This window comes from Rhipicephalus microplus, unplaced genomic scaffold (assembly GCF_043290135.1).
Source record: "Rhipicephalus microplus isolate Deutch F79 unplaced genomic scaffold, USDA_Rmic scaffold_15, whole genome shotgun sequence".
Classification (NCBI taxonomy): domain Eukaryota; kingdom Metazoa; phylum Arthropoda; class Arachnida; order Ixodida; family Ixodidae; genus Rhipicephalus; species Rhipicephalus microplus.
The window spans coordinates 23,102,745-23,130,446 of record NW_027464588.1 but is presented as its reverse complement, the minus strand read 5'-3'; the positions used below and the strand labels follow the sequence as shown (position 1 = coordinate 23,130,446).

Here is a 27,702-nt window from a genome sequence, read left to right as displayed (position 1 = left end):
TCACGCATCTCGATATTTTGCCATAAGCTCAAGCATGTCATTGTACACCATGTCTGCGGCGTGCATTCCGAGTGCGAAATCGTAGTGAGTCATATGCTTGTCAGGCACTTGAATACTTCGGACGACGTTCGGCAGCTCCTTTTCTAGCCGCGCTACGTCTTTGGGTACAGCATAGATGTCACCAGCGCTGTGGTAGAGGGCCACAGGCACTCTTACATTAGACACGACATAGCTGGATGGCATAACCTGCGAGTAGAAATGCATGCTATTACTTGTGCGCCTACTGCATCAGACTAGGTAAAGTTGCCAAAAGACGCATGCATACTAAATTTCTTAAATATAAGTTTACGTCTTTCCGTGAAAAAGTAGCTCCTTTTACAAAACACGTGCTCTACAGTTTCATTACTACTGATATCATGGGTCGTGCACCTCATTATTAAGCGTTCAAAGTAACGCAAATATATGGTGATTATCCACATTTGGGTAGGTACATACCTCGTACTGAATACCATTCTATGTGCGGTGCCGCAAGTTTGTCCCGTGAATACAATTTCTATTTCTAACACTAATACACGCATTTTAGAATAACAAAACGCTTTTTGTTATGGCCTCGGCATTTCAGCTATTTTCGGGCCCTAGTGTTGCGTATCACTCATTGGTTTATTGTTCTCTTATAAATGTGGAATATCTTATTTTTTGAGGGCCCATCTCAGTTATTAAGTTTTGTAAACGCCACTTCCTAACACCACCACTATTTATGCATGCCATTAAAAGATAGGCGAATGTATATTGAGGCAAAAACCAGATTTCTTTTGATTGACTGATTATCATCTTCTCATTGTTGGTTCCTGCGAAGTCGTTAAATGACGCTATGCGAACCACTTAAGTTTTTTTTAACACGAAAATATTTGTTGCTGAGGTTCACCAACACTTCATTGACGTCTTTTCCGTCACGCATAGAACGTCAAGGAATACAACTGATCAGAAAGAAATCGAAAATCTTGTATCAATTGCAGCTGAATCCACAATCTTCTACAAAAATAGAAGCCGGGCACACTACAGCTATATACTGCACCACGGCCGCATATACTGGACAATCTACTATCGCGCTTTTTAAACGCATCACTGCCCTTTTGCAGTGCCCATGGCAAACTGAAGTAATGTATCAATATCGGGAGATTTACGACTTCGATTTTTTCTTACATGCGCTGTTTCTACGCGTGCCTGCTGCTCGGTGTATTTCTAGTATGAGAAGTCTATTTTTTTATTCGTCGACACAACACTAGGTGTATACATTACCCCTAGCGTCGGCCTCACTCGTCTACCTTCACACCAAAAGTATTTCTGCGTCGCCTGACTGTAACTTCGAGCTACTACTCACGGCGCTAAAAACTGGGACTGGCCAACTGTCTACAGCATACACGTGACGTGCGTCGCGCTTCGCTCTACTCCGGCAGTGACGCTCAGTACTTTAACCCGTGACCGGTATGCGACCATAGCCCCAGTTCAGTGTTTATTCAGTGACGGCTCTCCTGACTGTCTCACCGCTTTCTCTTAGCCCCTTTAAATGCTACAACTACGAGGAACATCAATGAGCACAAGGGTTTGTTTATTCATTGATAGTTTTTTCACCACCACGATCATGGCCTTTAGTCACCCTAATGGAAAAGTATGACTAAGCGTTAACTAGGGTCGTTAAATGTAAATAGTGATATAGCTGTCAAGCATGAGGAGACATTGTGCAACACTTTAAGGCAAGTTTTTCCTTTCGTGTTATAGCTATTTCAATGATGTAGGACCAACTGTGTTAATTTTTTTTGGTGTGGCACCAGCAAACACCGCACCGTTTTTATAACTTTTATTGATTTTTCTGTGATTTCGCCCACACTAGCCTTTCTGCTCTGTGTACATGACAAAAGGCTTCGGCAACGGCAAGCATTTTCGATAACTTGAAGATTGTCTATAAAAGGTTTATGAAATGTTTACTTTGCACGTGATGAATATCTGTTTTAAAACAAAGCAGTGTAAGTAGTGTGAGAGTATTAACACGAGATATTTTGGCACTGTTTCAGCATCGCAAAAGAGATGTGAAAGTTTTATCTATAATTAGTTTTTTCAGGTAAACTAATTATAACTTCATTGTTTTGTGGCTTTTTTGATTGACACGTACATGTGTAGATTCTAATGAGTGACAAGCTATACAACTGTACCTGCTTACAACTAAAATTCAGAATTTTTAGAATAGAATAAAAAATATTTTTTAATGTAGCATCGATGTTGTTAGTCACGCTTTCGATAGAGTCAAGCTTTCAAGGCATAGTTATTGTCATGCTCCCCATTGAATAAAGTAACATAAAAAACTGATTCTTGGAATAGATTTATTCACCTTCATTCTTTAACGAATCGGTGCTCAAACAGCAGCCATGTTTCTGTAACAGCTGCCAGGTAATTGTATATACAGGGCAACTTTTCTCTTCTGTACACAATCGTTAGATCAATGTAATCAAGTGTAAAACTGTAGTTGCTTGTCAACCTCAGTCATATATATATATTGATTTTCAAGTACAAAAAACACCACCACAGGAAGGGATGCTCTGTCCCATGAGATCACTTGTGGTTCTGTTTTGTTCACCAACTCGCCTAACGAAAAGTTCTCTTAACTCAGTCATTTATACTTGGAATTCTACAATTTGTTCGTTGAGTTGGGCATCACGTAGTGAAACTGGCCGCTCGATGTTTCTACCGTGACACTGGTTAAATTTTTCATGACGCCTGCTCCATCGTGCGAAACTCCTCAGGTAGGCATGCGTCACAGGATTTGGCCAAGCACCGCTACCGAGTAGAGCAAGTGCGCACGGTAAACAAAAGTTCTGATTGGCTAACCCCCGTATTCTGGAACGTCCCTTCACTCAACGCTTCACCTTCACTTGAGAAAGCCGATGGAAGCACCCTCCCTAGGCACGGAAAGTCACTGCATATCAGCGATAATGTGACGCCATTTTCGAGCAGGGCAGCGTCACTTTCAGCCGAGAAGTAGCGCAGTACTACTCTTTGTCAAAAAGAAGGTGAAAGTCGAGACGAGGAGCGTTTGTGAATACGGGGGTAAGTGGTTCTCGTGAAACAAGTGAAAGAAAGTGAACGAAAAAAAGAAACAGCAAGTGAACATAGAGACTCAAAGACACAAACAGGTAATTGTAAAGAAATACGTACAATAAAGACATAAACAGATAGACAGAAAAAGGCACAGATAGAGGAGTTCTCATTAGCTTCCACTAATATTTCTAAATAATATCGTGTCTTTCAATGAAGAACGATCGCTCTAAATTCTATTTATTCTAGAAAGATATATACACATAATGAAATGGAAAAGGAATAGAAATAGAAGAAATAAGGAGAAAGAAATGGAGATCTGAATGCATTAAATAGAGAGTCCAAGAGAGCATATAAAGTCAAAATATCAAAAAGAAACAGGTACCTACTAAAATCTTCTTGAAAACAGGGAATTAGATAGGAGAAACAAAAAGAAATAAACAGAATAAAGGTAAACGAACAGGCTTAGAGCTCGAAACAAGTAGTGCAAATCTGTCGTAGTTTGTTCTACTATTCGAAAAATTGTGTACTTACTGATCCATACTTAATTTTGTTAAGATAAGGGCCATGATTAAACTTCCGAAAGCACTTGCACCGTATAAGCTGAAATAAAGAATGCACGTAAGACGAGGGTGTGATAATAACGCAGCAATCACAGAAACTTGAGCACTTCAGCGTATAAATGGCAGCAATAAGCGCTTCCTCAGTTTTGCAAACTGATTTTAGTTACACGGTGATGAACACCTTATTCTTTTTATGCTTTTTGTTTACCATGTAATGTACACCCGTATAGAGAACTTTTTGTAACACTCTTGTGTGTGTATGTTGGTTCTGTTGTGTTTAAATGTTATGTCCAAAAGTAATTGTTGTCCACACTCTCTGAAAATAAATATATTTAATCAGACGTAAATCACAGTTTGAACAGCTTGTGAGCTTTTAGATTTTCGCATGCAAGGTGAATCACGAAAAAAGAGGGTTTTTACTTCGAGAAAAACAGACAGTACTCGCAAATATTTTAGGTCTCAGCTTTCCCATCTTCGCATGTGCGTATTGCTGCGAGGTTTTCTCCACTTTATTTTCTTTTGTTCGAATTACAGCGACAAAAAGTGTTTGCAACCCTCCACTCAGACCATGATACCATTATTAGGAAGCTTCATGATTGTTTGCGAGCATTTCGTTAAGACTGCAGGCAGGTTATGACTAGTCAAGAATATAAGAGAACTTACGTGAGTATCTATGACAATGCTGAAAAGTTCGATCTCGGTTTTATAAAAAGTCATGCGTACCACCAGAGGTACGCTTACTCGACGACCGACAACTCTTCGCGCTGCTATCAGTTTAGACTGAGAATCATTTGTATTTTGACCTTCCGCTCTCTGGTCGTAACCTGGTCAAAATAAAATGCTTAACCTTGATAACTCCAACTGCTACTTTCGTGAACACCTCAACTAGGTTAGAATATGGCCGCGTAGCAAGAAATGAGGCAAGGTTCTTCAGTGAAACAAACTCAACTGGAGCAAACCTGATAGGTTGTTTTGGGTGTTTAATAAAGATAGACATGAATTATATCAAGTTTTGCGTTAGAAAATGTTCCTGAAAATTCTGTGATACGATCCCAAAGCCATGAATTGAGTGTGAGAGACCCCATAGTAGAGGTATGTGAAAATTTGACCATCTTGTGTCCTTTAACCCAACGTGATGTCGCACAGTACACGGGGCTTCAATATTGCACCTCCGTTTATTGTCTGATTCTCAAATTGAAGTGTAAGGAACTGTAAAAACTGATGACCACCTTACAGAAAGGAAACATTTCGGACTTGAGTTTCATTTCTGTTTCTAATTCGCAGATGATTTCCGTTTAATAAGCAAACCCAACGAACCTCACCTTTTTTAATTGCGAATTACAAAGACTTGCTTCAGATTTCTGATTTGATTGATAAGTGGGCTTTAACATTTCAAAACCACCATACGATTGTGAGAGAAACCGTAGGGGAGGGCTCCGGGGATTTCGACCACTTGGAGTTCTTAAACGTGCGCCCGAATCTGAGCACATGGGCTTACAGCGATTTCGCCTCCCCTGAGAATGCAAACGCAGTAACCAGGATTCGATTCCACGACCTGCGGGTTAGCAGCCGAGTACCTTAGTCAACAGACCACCGTAGCGGGGCTACATCAGATTTGTTTATTTTTGTTTCACCAGCAAAAAAAACCAAGTGCAACTCAGAAAACGGTGTACAGGAAAGATAATATTCAATTTCCTATGTAGTTTTACTCTGAACAAAATGGGACACACTTGTTCATCTAGATAGAGACATCAAACAGAGATAAGTTTTACTTTTTACAGTCATACTGAAATGGGTGGCGCTTGACCGCTCAGGCTTTATGAACACTTTTGCTGTGTTATTCCAGTAAAAAGTTGAAAAATTCAACTTCCTTTTTAGGTTCTCGTAATGTTGTACCTAGTCTCCGGTACTTCTTCATTGTCATGATATGCATAGCCGGCCTACAGAAACTGCTGTACGAAAACTTCTGTTCGATATGGTATACAATAAGCCTAACAAAACAACAATATTAAAACTTACCTGTGCGAAATGGTAGACGTTGTCTACTGATGTTCCCGAAGGGCTGTGGGCAGCATACACAGGTAATCTCGTCTAAATGTAAAAGTGAGAATGCTAGATGTTAAAAAGTTCTTGAGAAGGTAAGCGTTCTAGGTGAAAATATTCATACAGCATGAGGCAGACAATGTTGTAAAGGGCTCACACGCTATAATGCAGCAGTTCATGACAAGGGGAACTCATATAACAAGCGCGAAGTTGCCACAAGCTCACGCACGATTTCTCGGACGGAATTCATGTCACAGATGCTCATTTACTCGACGAATCACTGCTACTATTCGATAGCTGACATAAGCCATCAGTGGTGTCTGAATCGGACATGTCTCTTGCCACGGGGGGTCGCCACGTGCTTCACTATAAAGAAAAAATGTGCATCTGGGAAGTATTTAGGCCACACATATACAATCGTCATGTGCCTCGTTCATATGGTCGGAAACTATGTAGTAACACTTATATTCATTGTGTTAGCTCCGCAGCCTCGGCTCTAATCTTTCACGAATGACGTGCATTATATGAGAGTGCTATATTAGTATTCGTCAGACAGTAGTAAGAGCTGGGTTTTGAACAAAAGAAACTCGTGAAAGCAAGATGGCGAGGGCAGTAAGTGCTTCATCTTTCAATTGAGTCTACGCGCCACACTTTGTAGTGCACAGAAATAAAACAAGACTGAGACATTTAGAGCGGTAGAGGTGGACACCAACTTTGGATGCACGCGTGGCGCAGATCCTTTGAGTACCCTCTAATATACCCCGTTCATTTCTTCCCAGTTGTGTAGCTTCAGGCGTGCTCGTGGGAATAAAAGAAGATAAAGCGTTTACGCGACAATTTCTGTAAAGGCCTAAACTTATGCACGCGAATTTCGGGTGGCGTCCACGAGCGACAGTGACAGACGGGTTTCGTCGTGCTGTCGCGTCGCGGCGAGAGCAAGCACAAGTTCATGACATCGCAAATAGTATGAGTGACATTTTGCCATTCCTGCTTGATTGAAAGCTATCACATGCACTCAGGCGAACTTTGAAAAAAGACTTGGAAGTCCTTTCAAATACTCTAAATTTTTAAATGTTCTAAGCATTGTTTTTGTTGTACTCATGACTGTTAAATTTTGATCATTTTTAGTGTGTATTACCTTATTATTTAACTTATTCTACGTTGTTGACAGAGTTGCACTTTACTTGTGCATATTTAACAAATTTTCTGACAGGACGTCCCCTTTCAGCGAGGTGCTTTGTGACCTCCTTTTGTATACTTATGTAATCGTGCATGTTTTTATGAAAGTAAATAAACTGAAACTGAAGCTGAAGTATATCAATGGCAACATGGCAGATTTATTATTGCGTTGTGGAAGTTAAGGTAATTATAAAAACAATTTGAAACTTTATTTTCTCTCATTACATTGTTCAACCACGGCAGTATTATCTGCTGTAGTGTCGATGTTCACCTGTTACAACGTCTTTTCTTTCCTTCAACTTCCCAAGTTAAACAATCCTTGAATTTGTTCCGATCTAAATCTAACATTGCTGCCTGACAAGGCTTTCCTCATATAGTTACAATGTTGACATTGCAGCAAGATACCTCAGAAACACCCTAGTTATCACCCTAAAACAAGATTAACGACTAAATAGCGCCAACGTCTTACTCTCGGCGTTAGATGAGGCTGTGAATTATCTAGTCTAGCCTATATTTCGCTCTCCATTATGTACACCTGAATAACAAGCATGAAGAGGCGATTGTGACGGAAGCAAGGATGAGAATGTTGCCATGGTGCCGCAAACTATGGTGTTTAGTTACGGGTGGCAAGCGAACCTTTCTACCTACTCGTAAGCCGGTGACGTGACAAGCGACGCGAACAGATTGTCGTCCGCGACAATAGATCTTGTCACTCGTCACTGTGGCTCATCACCATCACTGAAAAATTACGTAAACGTGGTTGGGCGTTAACAGCTTTCATTCATCACGGGTAATCAAAAATTTTACATGTGAAGCAGCTTATGGAGGAGGCTTGTCCTTCCGGTGTTACCGCTAGTACGAGGTGCGCATGCTAGAGATGCAGCGGTAGCAACGCTCGCTCAGCAGCGTCAGCGCCGATGCGCGGCCGCCTCCGGGCGATGCTTCCGTGCCACACCGGCTTCGCGGGCTATGAAGTTATGAAACTCAACACAAGGACAGCCCTTTCGTAGTCGCCGGGACTTCTAACGTGGGCATTTTAAATGACGACTGGTTAGTCCAACACATGGTGTCCCGTTTCGCTCTCTGGTGCATTTAATACAATTACAAGCATCCTGCCACCATCGCAGAAACGTGCCTTGACATTGCATTTCAAAGTTCAAGCTACAATCTTTTCATCAAGAACCATTGACCCAATACATTACGTATCAGAGGCCATTATACTCAGAAGGTCATTATACTTAAGCGGAAATGTTCTGCACAGCTTAAGGTATATATGAAAAATGAACGGTCTGCCAGGAATGATGAAATACAAGAAAGAGTTTACAAAACTACAAAATTGACTAGTTGCTTCTTTGCATACAACTCACGGTTCCCTTATGGGAGACGTGAGTGCTTGCTGTGATCGATGCTCTGCTTCTGTGATCATTCGATGATAACAGGCAAAGCAAATCAGACACTTTATATGAAGGAGCCGAGAAGGGACATACAATAAAGAGCGCTTTAAATTGCTCAACAACGAACTAGCCCAGTTTTTTCCCATTTGAACCCAATCACTTCCTTTCCACTGACTTATTTCAAATTGTGCTAATTGTTTTAATCAGGAAGTTTAAGAGCATCTGAATAACTGCTGTTTCCTCTACAGATACAAACACGTTACGTCACTCAGACTGCTTCATTATCTCATATTGAAAATCGTCTGCTAGCAATCGTGCTTTTCTTCGCTAGAATGTAGGAAGTGGGAAATCGGTATATTACTTTTCCTGGTATCATGCATGCGTGGTTACAACGTCGCATATTATTTTTCAAAGGAAATGGCCAACGCCGAAATAAAGCAAAGGCATTCTATTTGGCTAAATTTAATGTAGAACAAACCAGAAGCTAGCCTGCTTAACCAGTGCACCTGGTACTACGAGAAATCTTCATGTATATATTCATGCACTCATGTGCTTAGAAATAAAACGAAGAATAATCACCTTTTTGAAATCAGGGTCATGACAACTGAGGAATAGGCTTCTAAATAATTTGTGGTGGCCTAAGGCACCGCGATACATTAGTGTTAGTTGGAATAACTTTAGCGTGAAACACCTTCAACAGTTTGAAATGTTATGATCATCACAGCTTCCACTACATCAGGCTATTTTTGCTCACTCTACCTTGAGTGTTTATGCAGCTTCCTAATGTACATTATTTGAAATCATTACAGTGCTCGCATGGACGCATATTGCCACTGTTCTTCGAACAGGAGTTTAAATAAATTGTGCTCTAAATCTTCTTCACTCCTTCCAATAGATTTTTAGCTGGTGTGAGTGTTTATGTATTACAAAATTCTCTTTTAGAAGCTAAGGTTTTTAGGGGATTTCGATGTACCTGTGACCTATTCGACACAGTGCGAGGACACAATTGCAATTTGCAACTAAAGTAAATATCTGGTGAGTTTACTGTAAGAGATATATATGTCTTAGTAGGGTAACGGAATGTGGGTGGATAATTTGAAAAACGAGGACAGAAAGAAGCACGCAAACAATCGCACGTGTGGTACTGAGTGCGTCTCTCACGGTCTATCTTTTTCGGGCTGTTCCTTTGCAACGTGTTACGCCAACATGTCAGCTAGTTCACTATTCCACTTTCGTTTATCAGTAACTACAAAACACCATTAGACTACGACCTATTCTGATAATATTTTTCGTTCAAATACGCCGAAGAAGAATCCTGGAATACGTACTGTAGGCGATGTCAAGATATTATGACCGCATGAACCAATGTGTGGGTCAATATTTATGTAGAGCTACCGGTATACCTAAAGTTTCACTTCTAAATATTTGTCAGTGATTTAGTGAGCATTGGTTATGATGAAAAATTTATTATATTTGCGGACGACACCACAATTCTTGTAACTGCGAAGGATGCTGAGAATGTCATAATTAAAGCCAACGTAATGCTATGAAAACATTCATCTTGGAGCACAGCAAACTCACTGAAAATCAACGTAAATAAAACAAAAGCCGTACCTTTTAGACCAAAAAATTTAGACATTGACCGTTCGAAGAGTTTACATCTCAATGGCTCTCTTCTGCCAATTTTAGCCTCTTTTAAACACATTGGAGTCATACTTGAGCAACATTTATTATGGAGTGTTCACCTGCAAATGGTGGTGGGTAAACTCTCCCAGGTAACTAGAATACTGTTAAACTAGATGGTGTTAAACTTGTTAAAAAAGATGGTGTTAAACTTGCACTGTATAAATCCTTGTTCCTATCTTACTTAAACTAATGTAAACTACTAAACTACTACACTTAAACTACTACTCTTATTAACAATATTACGGTCCATAGAACGCAGAAAAAAATCTGTGTGTTGCATTCTAAACGCTATTTACTTAAAGCCAACGAGTGCTCTTTTCGAAAAAAATTGAATCTGCTACTGATGCCAATCATTTAATAAAATGTATTTATAAGAAGTTATGAGAACAGTGTTAGAAAAAATGACACCCTAAAACGCATTTCCAATTTTATGTCAAAACATAAAACAATCAACACAGCGAGCTTTGAAATATGGAAACTACCGAGGTCCAGAAAAAGTTATACCTACCAGATGTTATAGTATAAACTTCCCTATCATTTATACATGAATACCGTCAACTAACATTTCATGTGATTGTTTAAAATAGTGAGCATATGCTGTCTCTGCAAATACCTAAGATATAGTGCCCGTATTGCGGTACATATTTTTCTATAAAAATCTGTTTCCGCTTTTTTATGTATTTTGTCCATCAACTTTTGTATCGTTGCTCGAATGAAGTTTTACTTTGTTTACTTTTGAGCTTTTCAGTATGTTTAATTACGAGTAAAATTTATAGGTTTGTATTATCTGTATTATGAGCTGTGTCGCTAAATTAAATTTATAATTTCTATCTCAGTGTTGAACTGTACTTCTCATTTGTTTCTTGTTTCTGTCTAGAAAATGGAGGTCATAGAACTTGTCAAGCATTGCTGGCTTTTTTTCATAGTGCTCAAAATTGTACTTATATTGAAATACAATTTGATTTGGTATGAGTATGTTTGCGAGTGAATGTTGACTTTTTATCCTTCAAAGCTGATGCTTGTGTATGTTTTGACAATAGCTGCGTTTGTTTTTTTTTCGTCGCGTAAGTTTGTTCATGTAAATAGCAGACCTCATTATATCTATGCTTTGGGGCGTGAATATCATGAGGGCTGCCATAAGGTAAACTCATGGCAAAGCTCCCTTAAGGTATTATCTGGTTTGCGTGTACCACGCACGTTATTTCGAGTATTCGTGCAAAACATACCACATTCAGCTGATACAAGTCGACGCCGTTGACAAGTTCGACTAGAAATAGGCATATGGAGACAGTGTACGGGCTGCCACATACTTCAATGGCAGCGGTTGTCGATAGTGGACTGCGCACAGCCATGCTTCCTCTAAAAAAGATCCACATAAATGCCTGCAACATAGCAAGACATAAAAACACTGCTTTATTGCGGGATCGGCAAAGCATTTCACCTTATGATGCATGAATGTGTCTGCTTAGCGGAACACGTGTTATAAATTCATCAGCCAACTATATTCAGAGACATTGTTTCACAAAGAATACTAAGCATTCACTGTCTCATGTAGGTGAATTGCTGTAGTTCAAACTTCGAAGATGTAAAAAGTGACACGAATTCTTATTTTAGTCCAAATTTTGAACTCTTGAACACAGTGTAATACTTCGATATGTAACAATTCATCACACGATAAATCTCATGTTAGTAACACTGTGTATTTTAAAATGTTCGTGAGGCAATTTCAATAGCACAACTTTTTTAAGCAGAAATATAGTTGTGCATTCTACGACATACCAGAAATCATACGGATTTAAAACCAAGAATAGATATGCACATGAGCCAGTATTGAGGAGAAAGTAGACAGCCAAGGAGAAGCATCTCGTATATGCTACCACACTATTGGTTCTACCTCCTGTTAGTTAATATGAACAATGTTAACCTATGTGATTTTATAGAACTGCAATGAAATATTTGATTGTCCCTTATGCGTTCTATCATGCTATAATAAAGCAGTTGCACACAAGAAGACATCACCTTAAAGAAATTTGCCACTAAATTATAATTTGCTCTTAAACGCATAGAGTGTTATGCTCGCATATTACGCATAGTGATAAGTCAATGCCTTAATAAAAGAATTCTGAATTAGAAAAAAAAAACTACTGCATGTACAGCGAAGCACCAGACCACACTTTGAGTATATTACCCTTGTAACGCGTTAGCCTTTGAATCTCACAGCGTTGTCATTTGTGATGTTGTCGTGGAAATGTACAAGGAACAGCAGGTGATCAAGAATTTTGTGCGTCAGGAAAGGTACAAGAAAAAAAGACATGGGCAGCATAATGTTATGTAATTAGGTTATATTTGCTTGCAAAGTGCTCCAACATATAATGAGCACTTGATATTGAGCATTTCATTTGATCCCGATGCCACAATTACACTTTGGCAATGCTCGCCTGTCTGCCAGCAGGAAGGCAATTAGTTTTATTTGACCTGGAGTAGCCTTGGTCGTCCGAGTTTATACGGGAACACCGTAGTGTTCAGTCTTCCTTTTGGGCCTTCCAGATTGACTATATATATGACGGAAGTCATGGGTTCAAAAGGGGCTATTCCTAGTCGACATCACTGGATAGAGGATGTTAGGTAACGAGAGGCTTTGCCAAAGCATGTGCGCTAAAGAACAATACGTATCTTTACAGTTCAAACATATTGAATCAATTTTCGTGGAGATACGACTGAAAAAGCCTCGCGAAATGAACTAGCCTATCTGGAGAACCGTAAGTGTACTTTTCCGATACCTATTGTAAGGTCTCGCGTCACAGGCCAGGGGAGCGAGTCTTCTTAGTCGCAAAAGGGTGCACTTCCCAAAGAGCCGATTCTCGGGAGACGATAATCTCGGCGTAAGCGCGCCCGTTATGGCAAGCGAACTGCGGTCAGTCGCCACTTTTAACAACCAGCAAGGGGTCCCCGGCCAGCGGATTGCCGGCGGGTGACGTGAGGACAGTGTATAGACACCCATTCATCGGGATTAGAGTCCGCAGAATGGCTGTCACGCTGGAAAGCGTAGTCATCTCGCAGTAATGGCAGGAGGCCTGCAGTCGAACGGCGCCATCATTGTGTGCGTTCGCATGGTTTGCGGAACGCGGTGTGCAGGCCGGTACTTTCGTCTCTCTCTCTCTTGGACCGAATGATCGAGTGCTTGATTAGGAGAGCGAGAGGAGAGGACGGCAGCAAGTGTTTAGTCTGTCCAATAAACGGACTGAGTTGCTTGGGTTGGCTGTGAGGAAAATCGGGAAGGGCAATTGAGAAGTTAAAACCTGGCTCCCGAGTCCTCACGATCGTTCTGGTCGCAGCAAAGAGTGCTCTGCACTATCGGCTCTGCCAAGGCAACATGCGGCGGTTTCAACGGTAAAAGAGCCTTGTAAATATCTACATAGGTTCCTGTACATAAAGTCGAGTTGTTGCAATGTATATAAAGTCTCCGGTCTCCATTCTTCACAAGCAGCAGCAGCCACGACGAGAAAAGACGGACACCAAGCAGCCAACCTTCCACTCCCTTCTGTAGCAACAGCCGCTACGCAGCTGAGAGAGCTCTGCTTAAGGGAACAGAATGAGTGTGTAGAAGGTTGAGTTTTACTCCTATCTTACATCGGAAGAGAAGTAAATTAGACCTTCTAATAAACGAGAGTGATTGTGAATTTCCTAGAACGTTAGAAGCAAATTAACGTGGTATATTTTATCCTGTCTCATAAAACCTGTACGTCAACGCGGTGTGTGAGATTTTGCACGTGGTCATAGACGAGGTCATTGAGATTAGGTACCATCTGCTGAACATACGTACCCCCATCGGCGGAAAAGCAAGGCATGGAGTGAGTGCCCGGCTTTGTTCACTATTCCAAAACTGACACTGCCTTTCGCGCTTGCTCGCCCTATTCAAGTACTCCAGTGACCACTTGTGCATGAGTGTTTGGCACTGACCGAGGGCTATGGCGACCTGTTCTCTGAGTGCACTCGTAGCCAACCTGACAGAGGCGTAGGAGCGTGAGTGCCCGTTGCCCTCAACTATTTCCAGCCCCAATGTTCTAGGCTTACCGTACATAACCACCTCGACAAAAACAGTCGACTGTCGCTTCTCGCAGGCCTGCTGTAAATAACTCATGCTCGGTTTTTCAGACTCCCTACATGATAATCCGGATGCATATTCAGAAAGAACGGGTTGGCCGCTGCGTTTCCCACTCTCCCTGTACGATGTGATTGCCCATTTATAGCATTGTAAAAGTGAACACTAGCCACCTGCATGGTGACCAGTGCTTCATTTCGCCGTCCTACGCCTCTCCTTGATGACATAATTAATGTAGTTGTACCTGCAGAGATTGGCTAACCAATCTCTGCATGTAAGATCTCTGCATGTAATCTCTGCATGCAATATCTGCATGTAAGTAAGAGTTTACGCGTAGACTCAGTAGCTTTTGACGCTCTAACGCATGAGAGTGCAGAGCTCATTTATTTTAGGGGCGAAGCTCCTTATAGCGGCACCCGTTCGTCCCTCGCAGACGTAGTAATAGTCATAGTGTGTAAACAGTCTCACATTTTGACCTCCAAGGTGGTGCCGGTGAGACATTTCTTCTGTGCATTGTTGAACAATAAAAAATTCGCAGCATGCGCGTTAACTAAAACCCAAATTTTCCTGTCTCTCATTCCCCCTTAGCATACATTGGCATGTACATTCAGCACTATCTGACAAAAAAGGGTTGCTACGTTATACTCGCTGGGCATAACCTCCTTGGTTTTAGAATGGTTTAGCGAGCGTGGGGCCGCAGCGCCATGAATACAGTGAACTAGTATATACCATGAACTCGAGGTGGTTAAAAGTGGGAAGTAGACACGAAACGCAAGCCCTAAGAAAGTGTGCGTTTGCCACCTCTCGTTTAGTCCTGGGAATGTCCGCTAGATGGTGGTGCTTGTATATCTTGAATATATGATGAAAAGATGCGAGATGGTGGTACTTGGAGTGGTAAATAGGAGGACGAACGGACACACAGACAGATGCATGGACTGACTTGCGGATGGCTGCACGGACGGATGGACACATGGACGGACGCAGGAGCGGATGCATGGATGAAAGCAGGGGCGGACACACAGATGAACGTGCGGACGCCCGAACAGACGCACGCACGGATGGGCGGATGGACGCACGGGCGGCCACACAGACGCACGCATGGATGGACGGAATCAAGAACGAATGGACGGACGGATGCTTCGCCCCACTATTTATAGTTCACTTTGTGGATATGCTGCCAGTTTTTTTCGGCAGACGAGATATATTACCGTTCAATTTCATGTGATTTAACAACTGCCCGTCACGTTGCCTCTGAAAAGCTTAGATTGATAATAGCGTTAGCAAGAATGTTTCACGACACAAGGGTGGATGAAGTCATTAAAAGCCTGGCTATCTGCTGTGCTCCAATGCCCTATAGGGTATTGGAAACATTTAAGCTCGCGAGGTCCTCAGTGCTTGCACGCATCGGGAGCCAAAAAACCCACTTTATGCCCCCCGCTGTCGGGAGAGCGGCCCACTTTCTCACTCAAAGGACAGGGTGCGGCAAGTTCTTTGTGATAACGATAAAGTTCACTAATCTACCTACCTACCTACCTACCTACCTACCTACCTACCTACCTACCTACCTATCTACACAGCAATTCCAGACTTAGCCTCCCTGTCTAACCCAGACTCTAACCTCCCTGTCCTTCCTCATTTATTCCTCCTCCTCCTCCAGACTTAGCGCCTAAACAGATCAATCTTCAGCAGGATGCTATGTTATATAGATGAGAGCATTACCCTCACTAACATATAGTGTCCAATTCATCCTATTCTCTCTCTTACTAAAAAAATACTTTTCCATATTTGTAACGGAATAAAATAAATAACGCTTTTTTCTATCTTATATTATTACTTCATTTTCATTGAGCACCAAAGCATTCTCATTCTATGGAAATTTCGTTTCACCAACTTACCCGCAATATCTCGGCGAAAGGGACAAACAAACGAGAAACTTGTTTGAGGTGGCCTACATAGGCGATGGGTGCCATGGCAAGAAAAAGGCTTATCTGCGAAAAAATATTTCTCTAATCACTGCACCATCTATCTCTAGGCAACGCTTTTTCTCGGAACCTTGGAAAAACAAGCAACAAGAATTCAAATCTGTCATTAAGTAGCAATCATATATCAGAGAAGGAAAGAAGCATCTCTGAGAAGAAACTTTCAATCAATAAACATATTTTAGATACTATGCAATAAAATACGCCCCAAAAAATGTCTTGAGATGAAATAAATTGCGCGCGGTATCAACACAATTATGTATAAGGCGTTTGCAACCGTGATCGAACTTTTTCTTCAAGGAATATAAGATATATATTGTTTTAGAATATCAGAATGCTGCGACAGTTTCACGAAAAAATTACCGAAATATAGGGATTGGCAGGAAAGAGCAATTCTTCAGATAATTATTGCAATTTGGAAGAATAAATCAAAACCCCGTGGGACTTATATTTTTCATGATTTTAAATTCGTTGCAACCTGCAAATCAAAGGTTATCTTTACAAATAAAATCGGTGGACACTCGAAAAGTGCCATTACCATCGCCGTCATGTTCGTTATAAAGTCAAAATTTCAAGCGAGAGTCAGCGAGGGCTGTTGTATGTCACGGTGCAGTCAGAGATCAAACGCACTGGTTGTGTCTTTCGTCTGAAGGTTCATAGCGGGAAGTGAGAGGAAAGAAAAGCGCAGCCCTTTTTAGCACAATCTGCAAACAGCATTTAAACGAACGCATTTGCAAGTGCGCTGTAAAGAAAATCAGAGGATGGTTCGGCCTCCTGTTGTTAAAACACTGAGCCTAAATGGCTTTTTTACCAATAGAAGCCAAGTTCTAATCGTATGCAATCTTGAATCGGTCAGTGTAGAAGCACTTCAAGTCTCAAAATCACATATATAGGTAAATAGAGCGAGCAATGAACAGAATGAGTTCTTTGGGCAGAGCTTGCACGTTTACGCAGAAAGCTCTTTGTGTTAAAAAACTTGCGCTGTCATTTGAAGATTCGCCCGAAACACAAAGAAGAAAGAGCCATCTCCTTCTTTTTGTCTCATTTAAATATACTGACACCCTATTTATACATCAACTCCTGAAACTATGCTGAATTTGACGAGGCGTTACACTGCGTGTCTCGGACGCCAAAGCAAGCATGTCTCGAAGTCACAGCCACATCTGACATCATGGAGGAACGGCATGATAGTATCATTCTGACGCAAGAGATTGTGCCCAGTTGTGACAAGAAGCCGTTATTAGGCGTTACCTATAAGACACGGTCCCGTGGGCTTTCGTCGTGCATTTGAGAAGTTTTGAGTGGCAGTAGGATTTTGCTAAGTGTCGCGCAACTCGTGGAAGAGAGAGTCAGCATGGGCACTTCCGACTGTAGCCTTAAAGGGAAGAAGCAGGACTGAATGATCCACAATGATAACAAGCAATTCTGGTACGCTCGATGGTCCTGAAATACAAGCATTTGAATAAAGTAGCATATTGTCCAGCAAGGGTAACAAGGCAGTGGGATATTAAGTATGAAGGAAACTTGATATGAAGGAGAGTGTAGAGAGTAGTATTTATGCTGAGCATTACCTTTTGTTGGTATTCCGGCTGGTCTGCGAGGAGACCAAACAGAACTTGGGTACCTTGGGAGAACCCTACGTACAGCAGCTTCGTACTGTTTGTCATTCGAAGCACAGTGTCAATCATTGTAGGGGTGTCATACTGTATCATCTCATCAAAACTAGAAGCAAGAGGAAAAAAACAAGAATATCTACATGCAATTCTTTTTCTCTCAGATGAATTGACCTCTCCATTATTTATTAGCGTGCATGTTACACTTTTATTCATTCCTCACTTGTCATGTGCATAGCTGTTTTTTAAAAATACAAGTTAGCTCCCTTTCAATACAGTTATTATACTCTCTTCTCAATAGTCGCACCTACCATGCATCTTAAAAAAAATTGACCCCGTATCTGCATGTTTCTGCAGATGTCGACGAAAGATGATATTCTTACGTGTGGAGAGAGTGAACAAGACATTCATTTGATGTTCTGCGCAAGAAAATCAGTGAGTGGTATTCTGGAGGCGCTGCGTTATAATGCCTCGAGCGTGAAGCGGAGGCGAACCAACGCATCAAGTCACGTCACACGTGAGACATGAGCAGCATCTGGCAGTTTCTTTAGAAAACAAAACGCGTGGCTATGAGACTGGTGTGCGCGGCCATTTCAGAGGTGATAAGGTGTAGAACGCAAGATGAAGGATAGCTGCCACCACCGTCTCATCTTAGCAAAGCGTTGGAAACACTCCCCGTTCCGTGCAAGCGTTTCATGGTCAGCGCAGCGTGATAAGCGCTAAGGTCCTTAAACTTACTTATTTATGCCTTTTCTAGTAAAAAACGCACATGGAGAAAATATACCTTCTCTTATGGTGCCCCAGACATGCGCAATAATTGCTTTGTAATGGACAATTGCACAAGCATGAACACTCAACCTTGAGCAACATTGGCGGGCGCTGCGGATCGGGTAGGCCGTTTCAAGTACCCAATGCTGTTAATAGTGGACAAACAGACAAATGTACAGACAGGCAGCCAGATCAAACCTTTTGCGCCGAAGGTACGCAAGAAAGACTATCGTCTGATAAAAAACGTATGACGGCGTCTATACGGAGTGCCGTGTGTAAACTGCATCCGTCCCTCGCGGCGGATCGTGTCTGTATCGCTTGTTTTGTCGCAAGGTACAGGATTGTTTCCGCGTAGCCATCCCCATCGCCGCTGTCCTGTTCCGTCATATGATGTGGTACTCGTGGTGGAACGTTACAGACGTTTCCAACCAAAAAGGTAGGTCGCATTGCAATTACAAAGCACAAAGACACATGTCACATTGTATTTTCGATTAGCACTAACCCTTATATGATAGGAAGTTACCTAGTGTCCAATCAGATGTGTCACGCACCAAACGACTACTTTCTGAACAAAAACACTGCCAAATTTTGTCGCCCTAGAAATAGGTCAGTTAACCTTGCCGAATTACCCAACTCAACAGAACACAAAAAAATTGTGCGACTCACTTTATGCAATAATAAAAATATGGAAGTGGTTACAACGTCATACATTTTTCTTTTCATCTCTGGGTAGTGTTAGGTCATCATGTTTGTGAAATCACTGAGAAATGAACCCACAAAGGTAGAGTTCTCTCCACTTTTTAAACATAGGCTTACTTGCGTTCACGAGAGTTCCTTCATAATCAAAACAGTATACTCATGTCGAAAAGTTAGGCATCAATGCGGTTATAGAGGGATAAAAACAGAGAGTACCTTCGGTGATTTCGTAAAAGTTACTCTTCACAAAATACAGTCCAGATCATTTCGTCAAAAAGACTGTTCAAGCTTTCGCTGATCACGTAAATGTTTCAGGTACTTGTGATTGAAATAAGGCCAGGTGAGGGCAATAAAATTAATCAGGTTTGGCGACATTTTGCTTTACATTTGTCATTTCGAGTGTTCTGTTTTCTTATTCATACATGCGCTATGTTCACTACTCATTTAGGGAAACAGTCTTTGATCCTACCTGAATCGCCAGAACCTTCGATCAAACTTCTTGTACCTGACGTGACTGGTGTACTCATTGCCACGCAAGTTGCCGAGCCAGACATCATAACCAGCATCGGCGAGCAGAAACCCTGCACAACGATCATTTATTAATAAATCATTACTAATTTTGAGGTAGATATATGGTGTTCCTTATGCTAATACTCGGCGCTCGTTTTTGTGCTTCAAGCAGCAAATTAATGAAAATATATGCATATTAGCATACTACAATGACTTATATTAATAGTTAGAAAAACCATTCTCTTAAAGCAACATTTAACAGAAACATTGATACTTCATTGAAACAAAATACAAAAAACTACGGTTACCACTTGTACGCGTTGTTTAGGCTCCCAAAATGAATAAATTAAAAAGTAATGGGTTACAAACAAAGTAATATCTGCTTGCTGCGACAGCTGCCCATTTAAAATTGCATTGGGCTAGAACTACGTTGGATGAAAAATCATGACACAGCGAATGCCGCTGCAGCTAACACTTCAATAAAAGGGACTTGTATTTGTCAAGGCGTCGGTGATCTCAGCGTGAGAAACGGTGACTGTTTATCCATCTCTCTTTTACTCTTCTCTATCCGTTTCTTTTTACTTTTCCCCTTTTGCACACCCCAATTTTAAAATTGCTAACTGAGCCGAAGCTTGGTTAACATCCCTGCGTTTCCTCTCCATTTCTGTTTGTTTCTTCAGCCCAAAAGGCTGCTTTAGGCAGCGTCATGTGGAGAAGGCAACAACAGAAGTGCGTCGAAAAGAAAGGACTTCTTCTGGAGATAAGATAACCCTCAACGGGAACGGCCTACCTTTTTGTTACTCGTTAGTGAGGCAAAAATCAGAGAAAGCGCAGCTTGTGGCACGCCCCTCCTCCTCCCCTTGACCTCCCAAGTATATTTTGAGTATATTAGACACCCCCGTTACCGCCGTTGCCGTCGAAGCTCCCTGCACCAAGCAAGCGGGCTGCGCAAAATAACAGATGCGTGCCTTGCTTGGACACTGCAATGGTTTCGAAGCAACTGCCTTCTTTAGCAGGATGTTCGCGTATGCCTTTCGGGTTACAGTTCACAATTATTATCGTTCGCTTAACCCATTAGGAGGTGACGGGAAGAGCAACCTTGCGCAAAAAGGAGGAAATATGCAATAGGGAGTGAAGGATGGTAGACCGTCGAGGATACAGAGGTTGGCATCACATTTATTGGGTAAGAGTACAGTGAGAAATGAACTACAAATAAAGAAGTGCGTAAAAGTACAAAATGTTGAATACCAGCTTTTTTCTTTTCTGAAGATGAACGAAGGCAACGGAGAAAAGATCATGCCGTGAGACCATGATTATAGGGCCACAGTAAAATGGCTGCTCTAAGGTTGCCGAAATTGGCACTGTCGTAGTTTCAAAACACGTTATTGAATGTTACTTCAAGTTTCCATCAATATTGTAAGTTTTTCATGGTCTATAATTTATTGTTTTTTATCAATTGATAGGAAGAACGAGTGTTTCAAAACTTAGCAGGACATCACATATAGAAAAATAAGGTTGTGCGTATACAATTTGGGTTTTTTTAGCTTGTGAGGAAAAATCAAAAAGTTTTAAAGAAGTTCTAGAGATCTCGTCAATTGGGTACTTTGAGAAATGTCTTTTTGGAGGAAACCTTGTAAGCTTGTTATCCCACAGCGAGATAAGCTTGGGCCTCTATGGGATTTCTGTGAGACATTGCTGCCCATAAAAAATTACCGCTTCTTAAAGGCACTAAAATGTTGAAAAACTCTGCATTATTTATTGTTTTTTATTATATGCTAAATAATAAAGTTCAAAGTAGCATATATGATATACCTCAATTACTTCATTTGTTAAGAATTTACCCTTTATTATTGGTTCATATGAGCTTATCTGTTGCGTATAATTTGTTGCTATGATGCGCGAAATATCAACTATCTCACTTAAGTCTGCAAGGTGGGACCATGCCAATAATATGTAGCTGCGGCTGGCATGTGCGCATCATAAAAATATAGAACAAGTTGTAGTTGGAACGTGTACAGAAATGTAACAGCAACTTACCCAAGCTCTGGTCAGGAAAATTCATCACAAAATCAGCAGATGAAACCGCAAGAGCATGAACAACGAGAACAGCTGGCTTGCTATTGTTGGTGCAAAGTACGTCGGGCTCATACCTTCCTCTTGGTATTCTTTGCATATTCAGAACGTAACCATCTGCGGTTACCACAGTGTGCTCTTCCACCGGGTAGCCTTTACTCACGATCAGCTGCGACTTGAAAGTGGTGAAAGGTTCAGTATTTTGCAAACGATAACATTTCAATGTGTTAATTTTGAGACCACAAGAGCACGCTAGAGCACTCAGTAAACTTCACTCACAACAAAGAGATCGGGTCAAAGTAATGCTTTGAAAAAGTATGTGATAATTTAGACATTGCCACTCCTGTCTTAAGTATTTGCTTACAGTTACGAGGCATATTGTTTTTAGAGGTCCGATAGGCTAGCGAATAAAAGGAACGATGAAAATTCAATGACGCACACACACGCACACGCACGCACGCGCACACACACATACCCACATACATACATACATACATACATACATACATACATACATACATACATACATACATACATACATACATACATACATACATACATACATACATACATACATACATACATACATACACATATATACATACACACAACACATACATACACATAACACATACATTCACACACATACATACGCACACATACATACACACACACACGCACGCACCCACTCACAAGCGTTCGCACGCGCACAGAAGCACACGAACATTAATACAGGTGTAGACAAATACATGCACCCTCTCTTACAGCGCAATATTTTTTCATATGTATTCCTACCGCAGGAAGTCGCAGCTTTGGGTTCTGAGCAAGCAGTGACAATGTGATGGGTCTCAGGAAATAGTCTGTCAATGAGTGTGAAGTGTGGGCTATTCATCGATTTCAGCGTGCTGAAAAGTGGAGCCTGTAGAAGTTAATTGATGAATGAGTAGTGTGTACTGCACGGCAGTCACTGGCGAGAGCAATGTACGGCAGGAGTTTCACACGGCAGTAGTTGACACAAGCGTTCATGAGGCAGGTGTCCGCAAAGATATAGAGGAACGATGCCTACTAATGAGGTGTATCAAGTAACTCAAGAAAATTGTCGAGTCACAGTCTCTCTGCTTAGTCATTCATTCACCCAAACTTCGCGAGTCAGTTCTTCATGTTACAGCGTGTGAGTTACTCTTACACCGCAAACTATAGGTCGGTGTGTAGTCAAGATGCGCACCGGCCTTCAAAAAACACAGGAAATACGTGCCACCTTATTGATCAATTTTTCCAGCGCTACTACAGCGCAGGCGATTGACAAAATATTAAGAGGGGGCGACGCGTGATCCTGTGCAAGGCGAAAAGTGCAGTCATTGTAGTTCTCTAATGTTACAGAAATTCAGTAAAGTTTTCTTAAGCAGGACGTCTGTAGCTACTTTGTCGTGGGACATAACTAGTGTACTCTCGGCAAAATTAATGTAACTTGGCGCAACTATTACTGCATGTCTGCAGCCTTGTACAGCGCGGTTCTTGAACGCGTAAGAAGGGCACTTTATAACAAGTGAAGAGAAGTATTGCTATGAGGCATTGCCTAACTTCACCAAGCGTGCCCACAGAGTGCGGCTGCAACAACGACGGGTAGGTGGACGATTCAGTGTCGAGTATTCGGAAATTCAGTGTACAGCCTAAACAGGCCTTCCTCTCATTACCAGTTCTTTGCGTGAATGTAACATTGGCCAGAAGAACGTTATAATGACAAACACGGAGAAGCTGCATAGCACACATAATTGAGCAAAAAGCGCACGCGGAAGTGTTCTACTGAGATGTTTCGGAAACGTTGCTGCAACGTTAAGACAAACTTCTCTCTCGAAACTCGAAAAGATAAGTTTATAGAGAAGTAGCTGGTGTATGAGCGCCTACCTACTCACTTATCAGTATCGCCATAAGTGTTATATCAGCTCACGTTTGTACTCAATAATGTACAGACATATCTCAACGAAATATGATTCATGTGCCACCTAAATATCTATCGATCGAAGGCTGGGGGGAAGGGGTAGTGCCTGACTGCCTTTCCCATTTCGCGAAACTCTATTACAAGGCATTCTTGATAAAACTATCTTGTGCGAGTCATATTGCCACAAGGCAGTAGTGGGATTGGGGCATAAAGCGGTAGAGGGTACCTGCCTGAAAGAAAAGACTACGAAGTGAATAGAGACTGGCCCCAGCCCACCAGTGTGCCAAGCATTGTCGTCGCGTGTAAACGTCGTAAATATCTACAAATATACGTTTCCTTGTAAGATTATTGGTGGAGATGCTGGGTACGCCTACCTGGCTTTCCCGGCAAACCAACACGGAACTTCGGAGTGGTCGCCACCTTAATTTTCCTGCAATGGCTCAACAGGTCCACCCATAAGAGCAACAGCAGCCGCAGCAGCTGCCTCCTCCGATTCTCCTGCCTCCACGAGGCCCCGGAACCTTCTCGGGCACAGGCAAGGACAAGGTGAATGTTGAAGATTGGGTCGCAATGTATGAGCGCGTGAGCGAATACTATAGATGGGACCCTACGTTGATGCTGGCCAACGTTGTATTTTACTTGCGAGATACAGCGCTCACCTGATATGAGACGCATGAGTCGGAGTTGACCAGCTGGGACGTTTGCAAACTGAAGCTTGTCGAGTTGTTCAGCTGGCCATTTGGGCGACAGCAGGCCGCGAGAAAAGACCTGGAATGTCGCGTGCAGACATGGACGGAATCGTATGTATCTTACATACAGGACGTATTGGGCCTCTGTCAAAATGTGGACGAGAACATGAGCGAAACTGACAAAATCGCTCACATATTAAAGAGAATTGCCGATGACGCCTTCAATCTGTTGATAGTTAAAGATTGCGCCACCGTCAACGCTGTTGTGAAGGAATGTCAGCGCTTCGAGCACGCCAAAAACCGTCGCATAACCCGCCAGTTTGCGCGTCTGCCTAATGCGGCAGCCACTTCGACCTGAGAAGACAGCCCCAAGTTCACGCAAGCTACATCGTCCGAAAATGTCACAAGAATCATTCGCCGCGAACTCGAAGCAATGACTTCTGCAGCCATCGCCTCCGACGGTCCTCAAGACAACGCATCCACCGTCTCCCTCATCCAAGCCGTCGTTCGCCAAGAAATAGCAAATCTCGGCATCGCACCTGTTTGCGCTGTTCGCACTACCGAGAGCTCAGCTTCTGTTAACCAGATTCCGGTGTGCCCTTCACGCTACCCTTTCCGCTACCGGAACCCTGCTGAATGGAGAACGTAGGATGATAGACCGATCTGCTTTCACTGCTCTCGCGCCGGCCACATTGCACGCTACTGTCGCAATCGTTGGACATCCAATCCATCTTGGAACACTGGGACATGGCGTCGCTTTGAAGGCAATTCTCGCCGGTTTTCAACTCCGTACAATCCACAGCCTGCTCCTACTAACGTTCAGCGCCGAAGGTTCAGCCGGTCACCATCACCCCAAGGCCGCCGATCTCTCTCGCCGAGGATTACTCGATCCAGGTCCCCTGCACAACCTCGGCCCTCAACCTCGGGAAACTAGACCATACAGCTCGCGGAGGTGACGCTGCATTAACGACCCGTTCTGCAAGTCCTCTGTTGACGATTCCTACACGCCGCAATATTTTGGAACTTATGGTGGATGACGTTACCGTTACAGCCCTCATAGACACTGGCGCACAAATTTCAATCATGAGCGCTGCTCTCTGTATAAACTGCGAAAAGTGATCACGCCTCCTATTAAGTGTGCAGTACTGCTTGCCGATGGGAGCACATCTACCGTTCTCGGCCTGTGCACCTCTCGCGTGTGTATTGCTGGTCGTCAGACCGTCGTATCACCGTGCTTAGGCAGTGCCCACAAGACGTGATTCTTGGTCTCGATTTTCTCTCTGCGCACTGCGCCCTTATCGACTGCTGGACGGGTCTTCAGTTGGGACTGCCTTTTGACGCCACTGTTGCCCGTGATGCTCGAAGTCGCCTTTGTGCACCGAGTTCCTGCATCTTCCGCCGCAAGCCGCGACCTACGTGCAGCTCGTGTGTGATCCGCCTGTGCTCGATGATGAATATGTCGTTTCACCTATTACCGATGTTGTGCTAAAGCACTCCATTGCTGTCCCGCACCCCGTGGTGAGAGTACGCCACAGCCAGACCCATCTGTCTCTATTGAACTTTGGTTTCTCCGCGCACGTTCTGCCTGCTGGTAATAAACTAGGCGTTATGTCGTCGTTGCAAGAGTGTGATATTTCTGAACTGTCGGCTCAGCAACGTACTCCGCACGTCAACTTGCTCACTGCGCCCAACCTGTCAAGCATTGACATTGCCAAAATGATAGCGCCAGATCTTTCGCCCTCCGAAGCACAAGACCTCCACCGTCTGTTGACATCCTATGCGGACATATTCGATCTTGACAACCGCCTTTTAGGCCAGACATCAGTTGTGACGCATCACATCAACACCGGCGATGCCAACCCAATTCATCGCCGCCCTTACCGCGTCTCCGCTGCCGAACGCTCTGTCATCCAGAAAGAGGTCGAGAAAATGCTCTCGAAAGGCGTCGTCGAACACTTATCTAGTCCGTGGGCATCCCCGGTTGTGCTTGTCATGAAGAAGGACAACACATGGCGGTTTTCCGTCGACTATAGACATCTCAACAAGGTCACTAAGAAGGACGTTTAGCCCTTACCAAGAATAGATGACGCCCTTGACTGCCTTCATGGCGCAAAGTTTTTCTCGTTCATTGACCTTCAATTTGGTTATTGGCAGATAGCTGTTGACCCACGAGACCGAGAAAAAACAGCATTTGTAAGCCCCGATGGGTTATACCAATTTAAAGTAATGCCGTTCGGGCTTTGTATAGCGCCAGCCACTTTTGAGCGCATGATGGATTCCCTTCTGCGCGGCTTGAAATGGTTCACTTGCTTATGCTACTTGGATGATATAATTGTTTTTTCACCGACGTTCGCAAGCCATCTTGAGCGACTGTCCAGTATTCTCCAAGTATTCCGCGACGCTGGTCTCCAGGTGAACTCCTCCAAATGCCGTTTCGGTCGTCGTGAAATAACTGTACTTGGTCACCTCGTTAACGCATCTGGGGTACAGCCCGATCCAGACGAAATTCGCGCAGTGACTCAATTGCCCGTGCCCTCTTCTCCTAAGGATGTCCGGAGCTTCCTTGATTTGTGCTCCTATTTTCACCGCTTCATCCAGAATTTCGCCGATATTGCGCGTCTTCTCACCGAGCTTCTTGAAAAAGACATCCCATTTACTAGGAATTCGCCTCAAAGTGCTGCATTTTCGGCGCTCATTGCAGCCCTCACGATCACGCCAATATTAGCCCACTTCGATCAGACTGCCCCAACACAAGTTCGTACGGACGCGAGTGACCACGGAATTGGTGCTGTTTTAGCTCAGCGTCAGCATGCGCGTGACTGTGTCATCGCCTACCCCAGCCGCTTTTTATCCCCTGCCGAGAGGAACTATTCCATCACAGAAAGAGAGTGTCTTACTCTTGTTTGGGCTGTCGCTAAATTTCGCCCGTACCTGTTCGGTCGCAGTTTTACTGTTGTAACTGATCATCATGCACTCTGCTGGCTTTTCTCGATCAAGGATCCCACGGGACGTCTCGGTCGTTGGTCTCTCCGCCTCCAAGAATACACCTTCTCGGTCGTGTATAAATCTGGCCACCTCCATCAAGACGCCGACTGTCTGTCACGGCATCCAGTCGATCCACCAGACGCCACAGAGAGAGCTACGGAGGCTTGCGTCTTATCATTATCAGAGTTTCTTGATATCGCTTCTGAGCAAAGCAGCGACCCGGATTTACTTCCCATCATAGAAAGCCTGAGTTCCGCTACTCCACCCACTTCTCTGAACTTGTATTTCCTTCAAGAAGGTGTTCTATACCGCCACAACATGTGCCCTAATGGTCCTGACCGCCTTCTCGTTGTGCCTTCCCATTTTCGTGTAGATGTTCTTCGACAGCTTCAT

General features: G+C 42.9%; 1 protein-coding gene across 1 annotated transcript; it reads right to left on the bottom strand.

The window, feature by feature from the left end:
- LOC119185844 (lipase member K-like) lies at nt 1-27,702 on the bottom strand. The gene is made up of 7 exons (XM_075883052.1): nt 27,649-27,702; nt 21,661-21,871; nt 19,583-19,694; nt 17,608-17,758; nt 11,182-11,337; nt 5,673-5,744; nt 1-246 (listed from the first exon to the last, which is right to left on the bottom strand). The coding sequence occupies exons 1-7, from the start codon at nt 27,700-27,702 to the stop codon at nt 1-3; spliced, it is 1,002 nt and encodes a 333-aa protein (XP_075739167.1).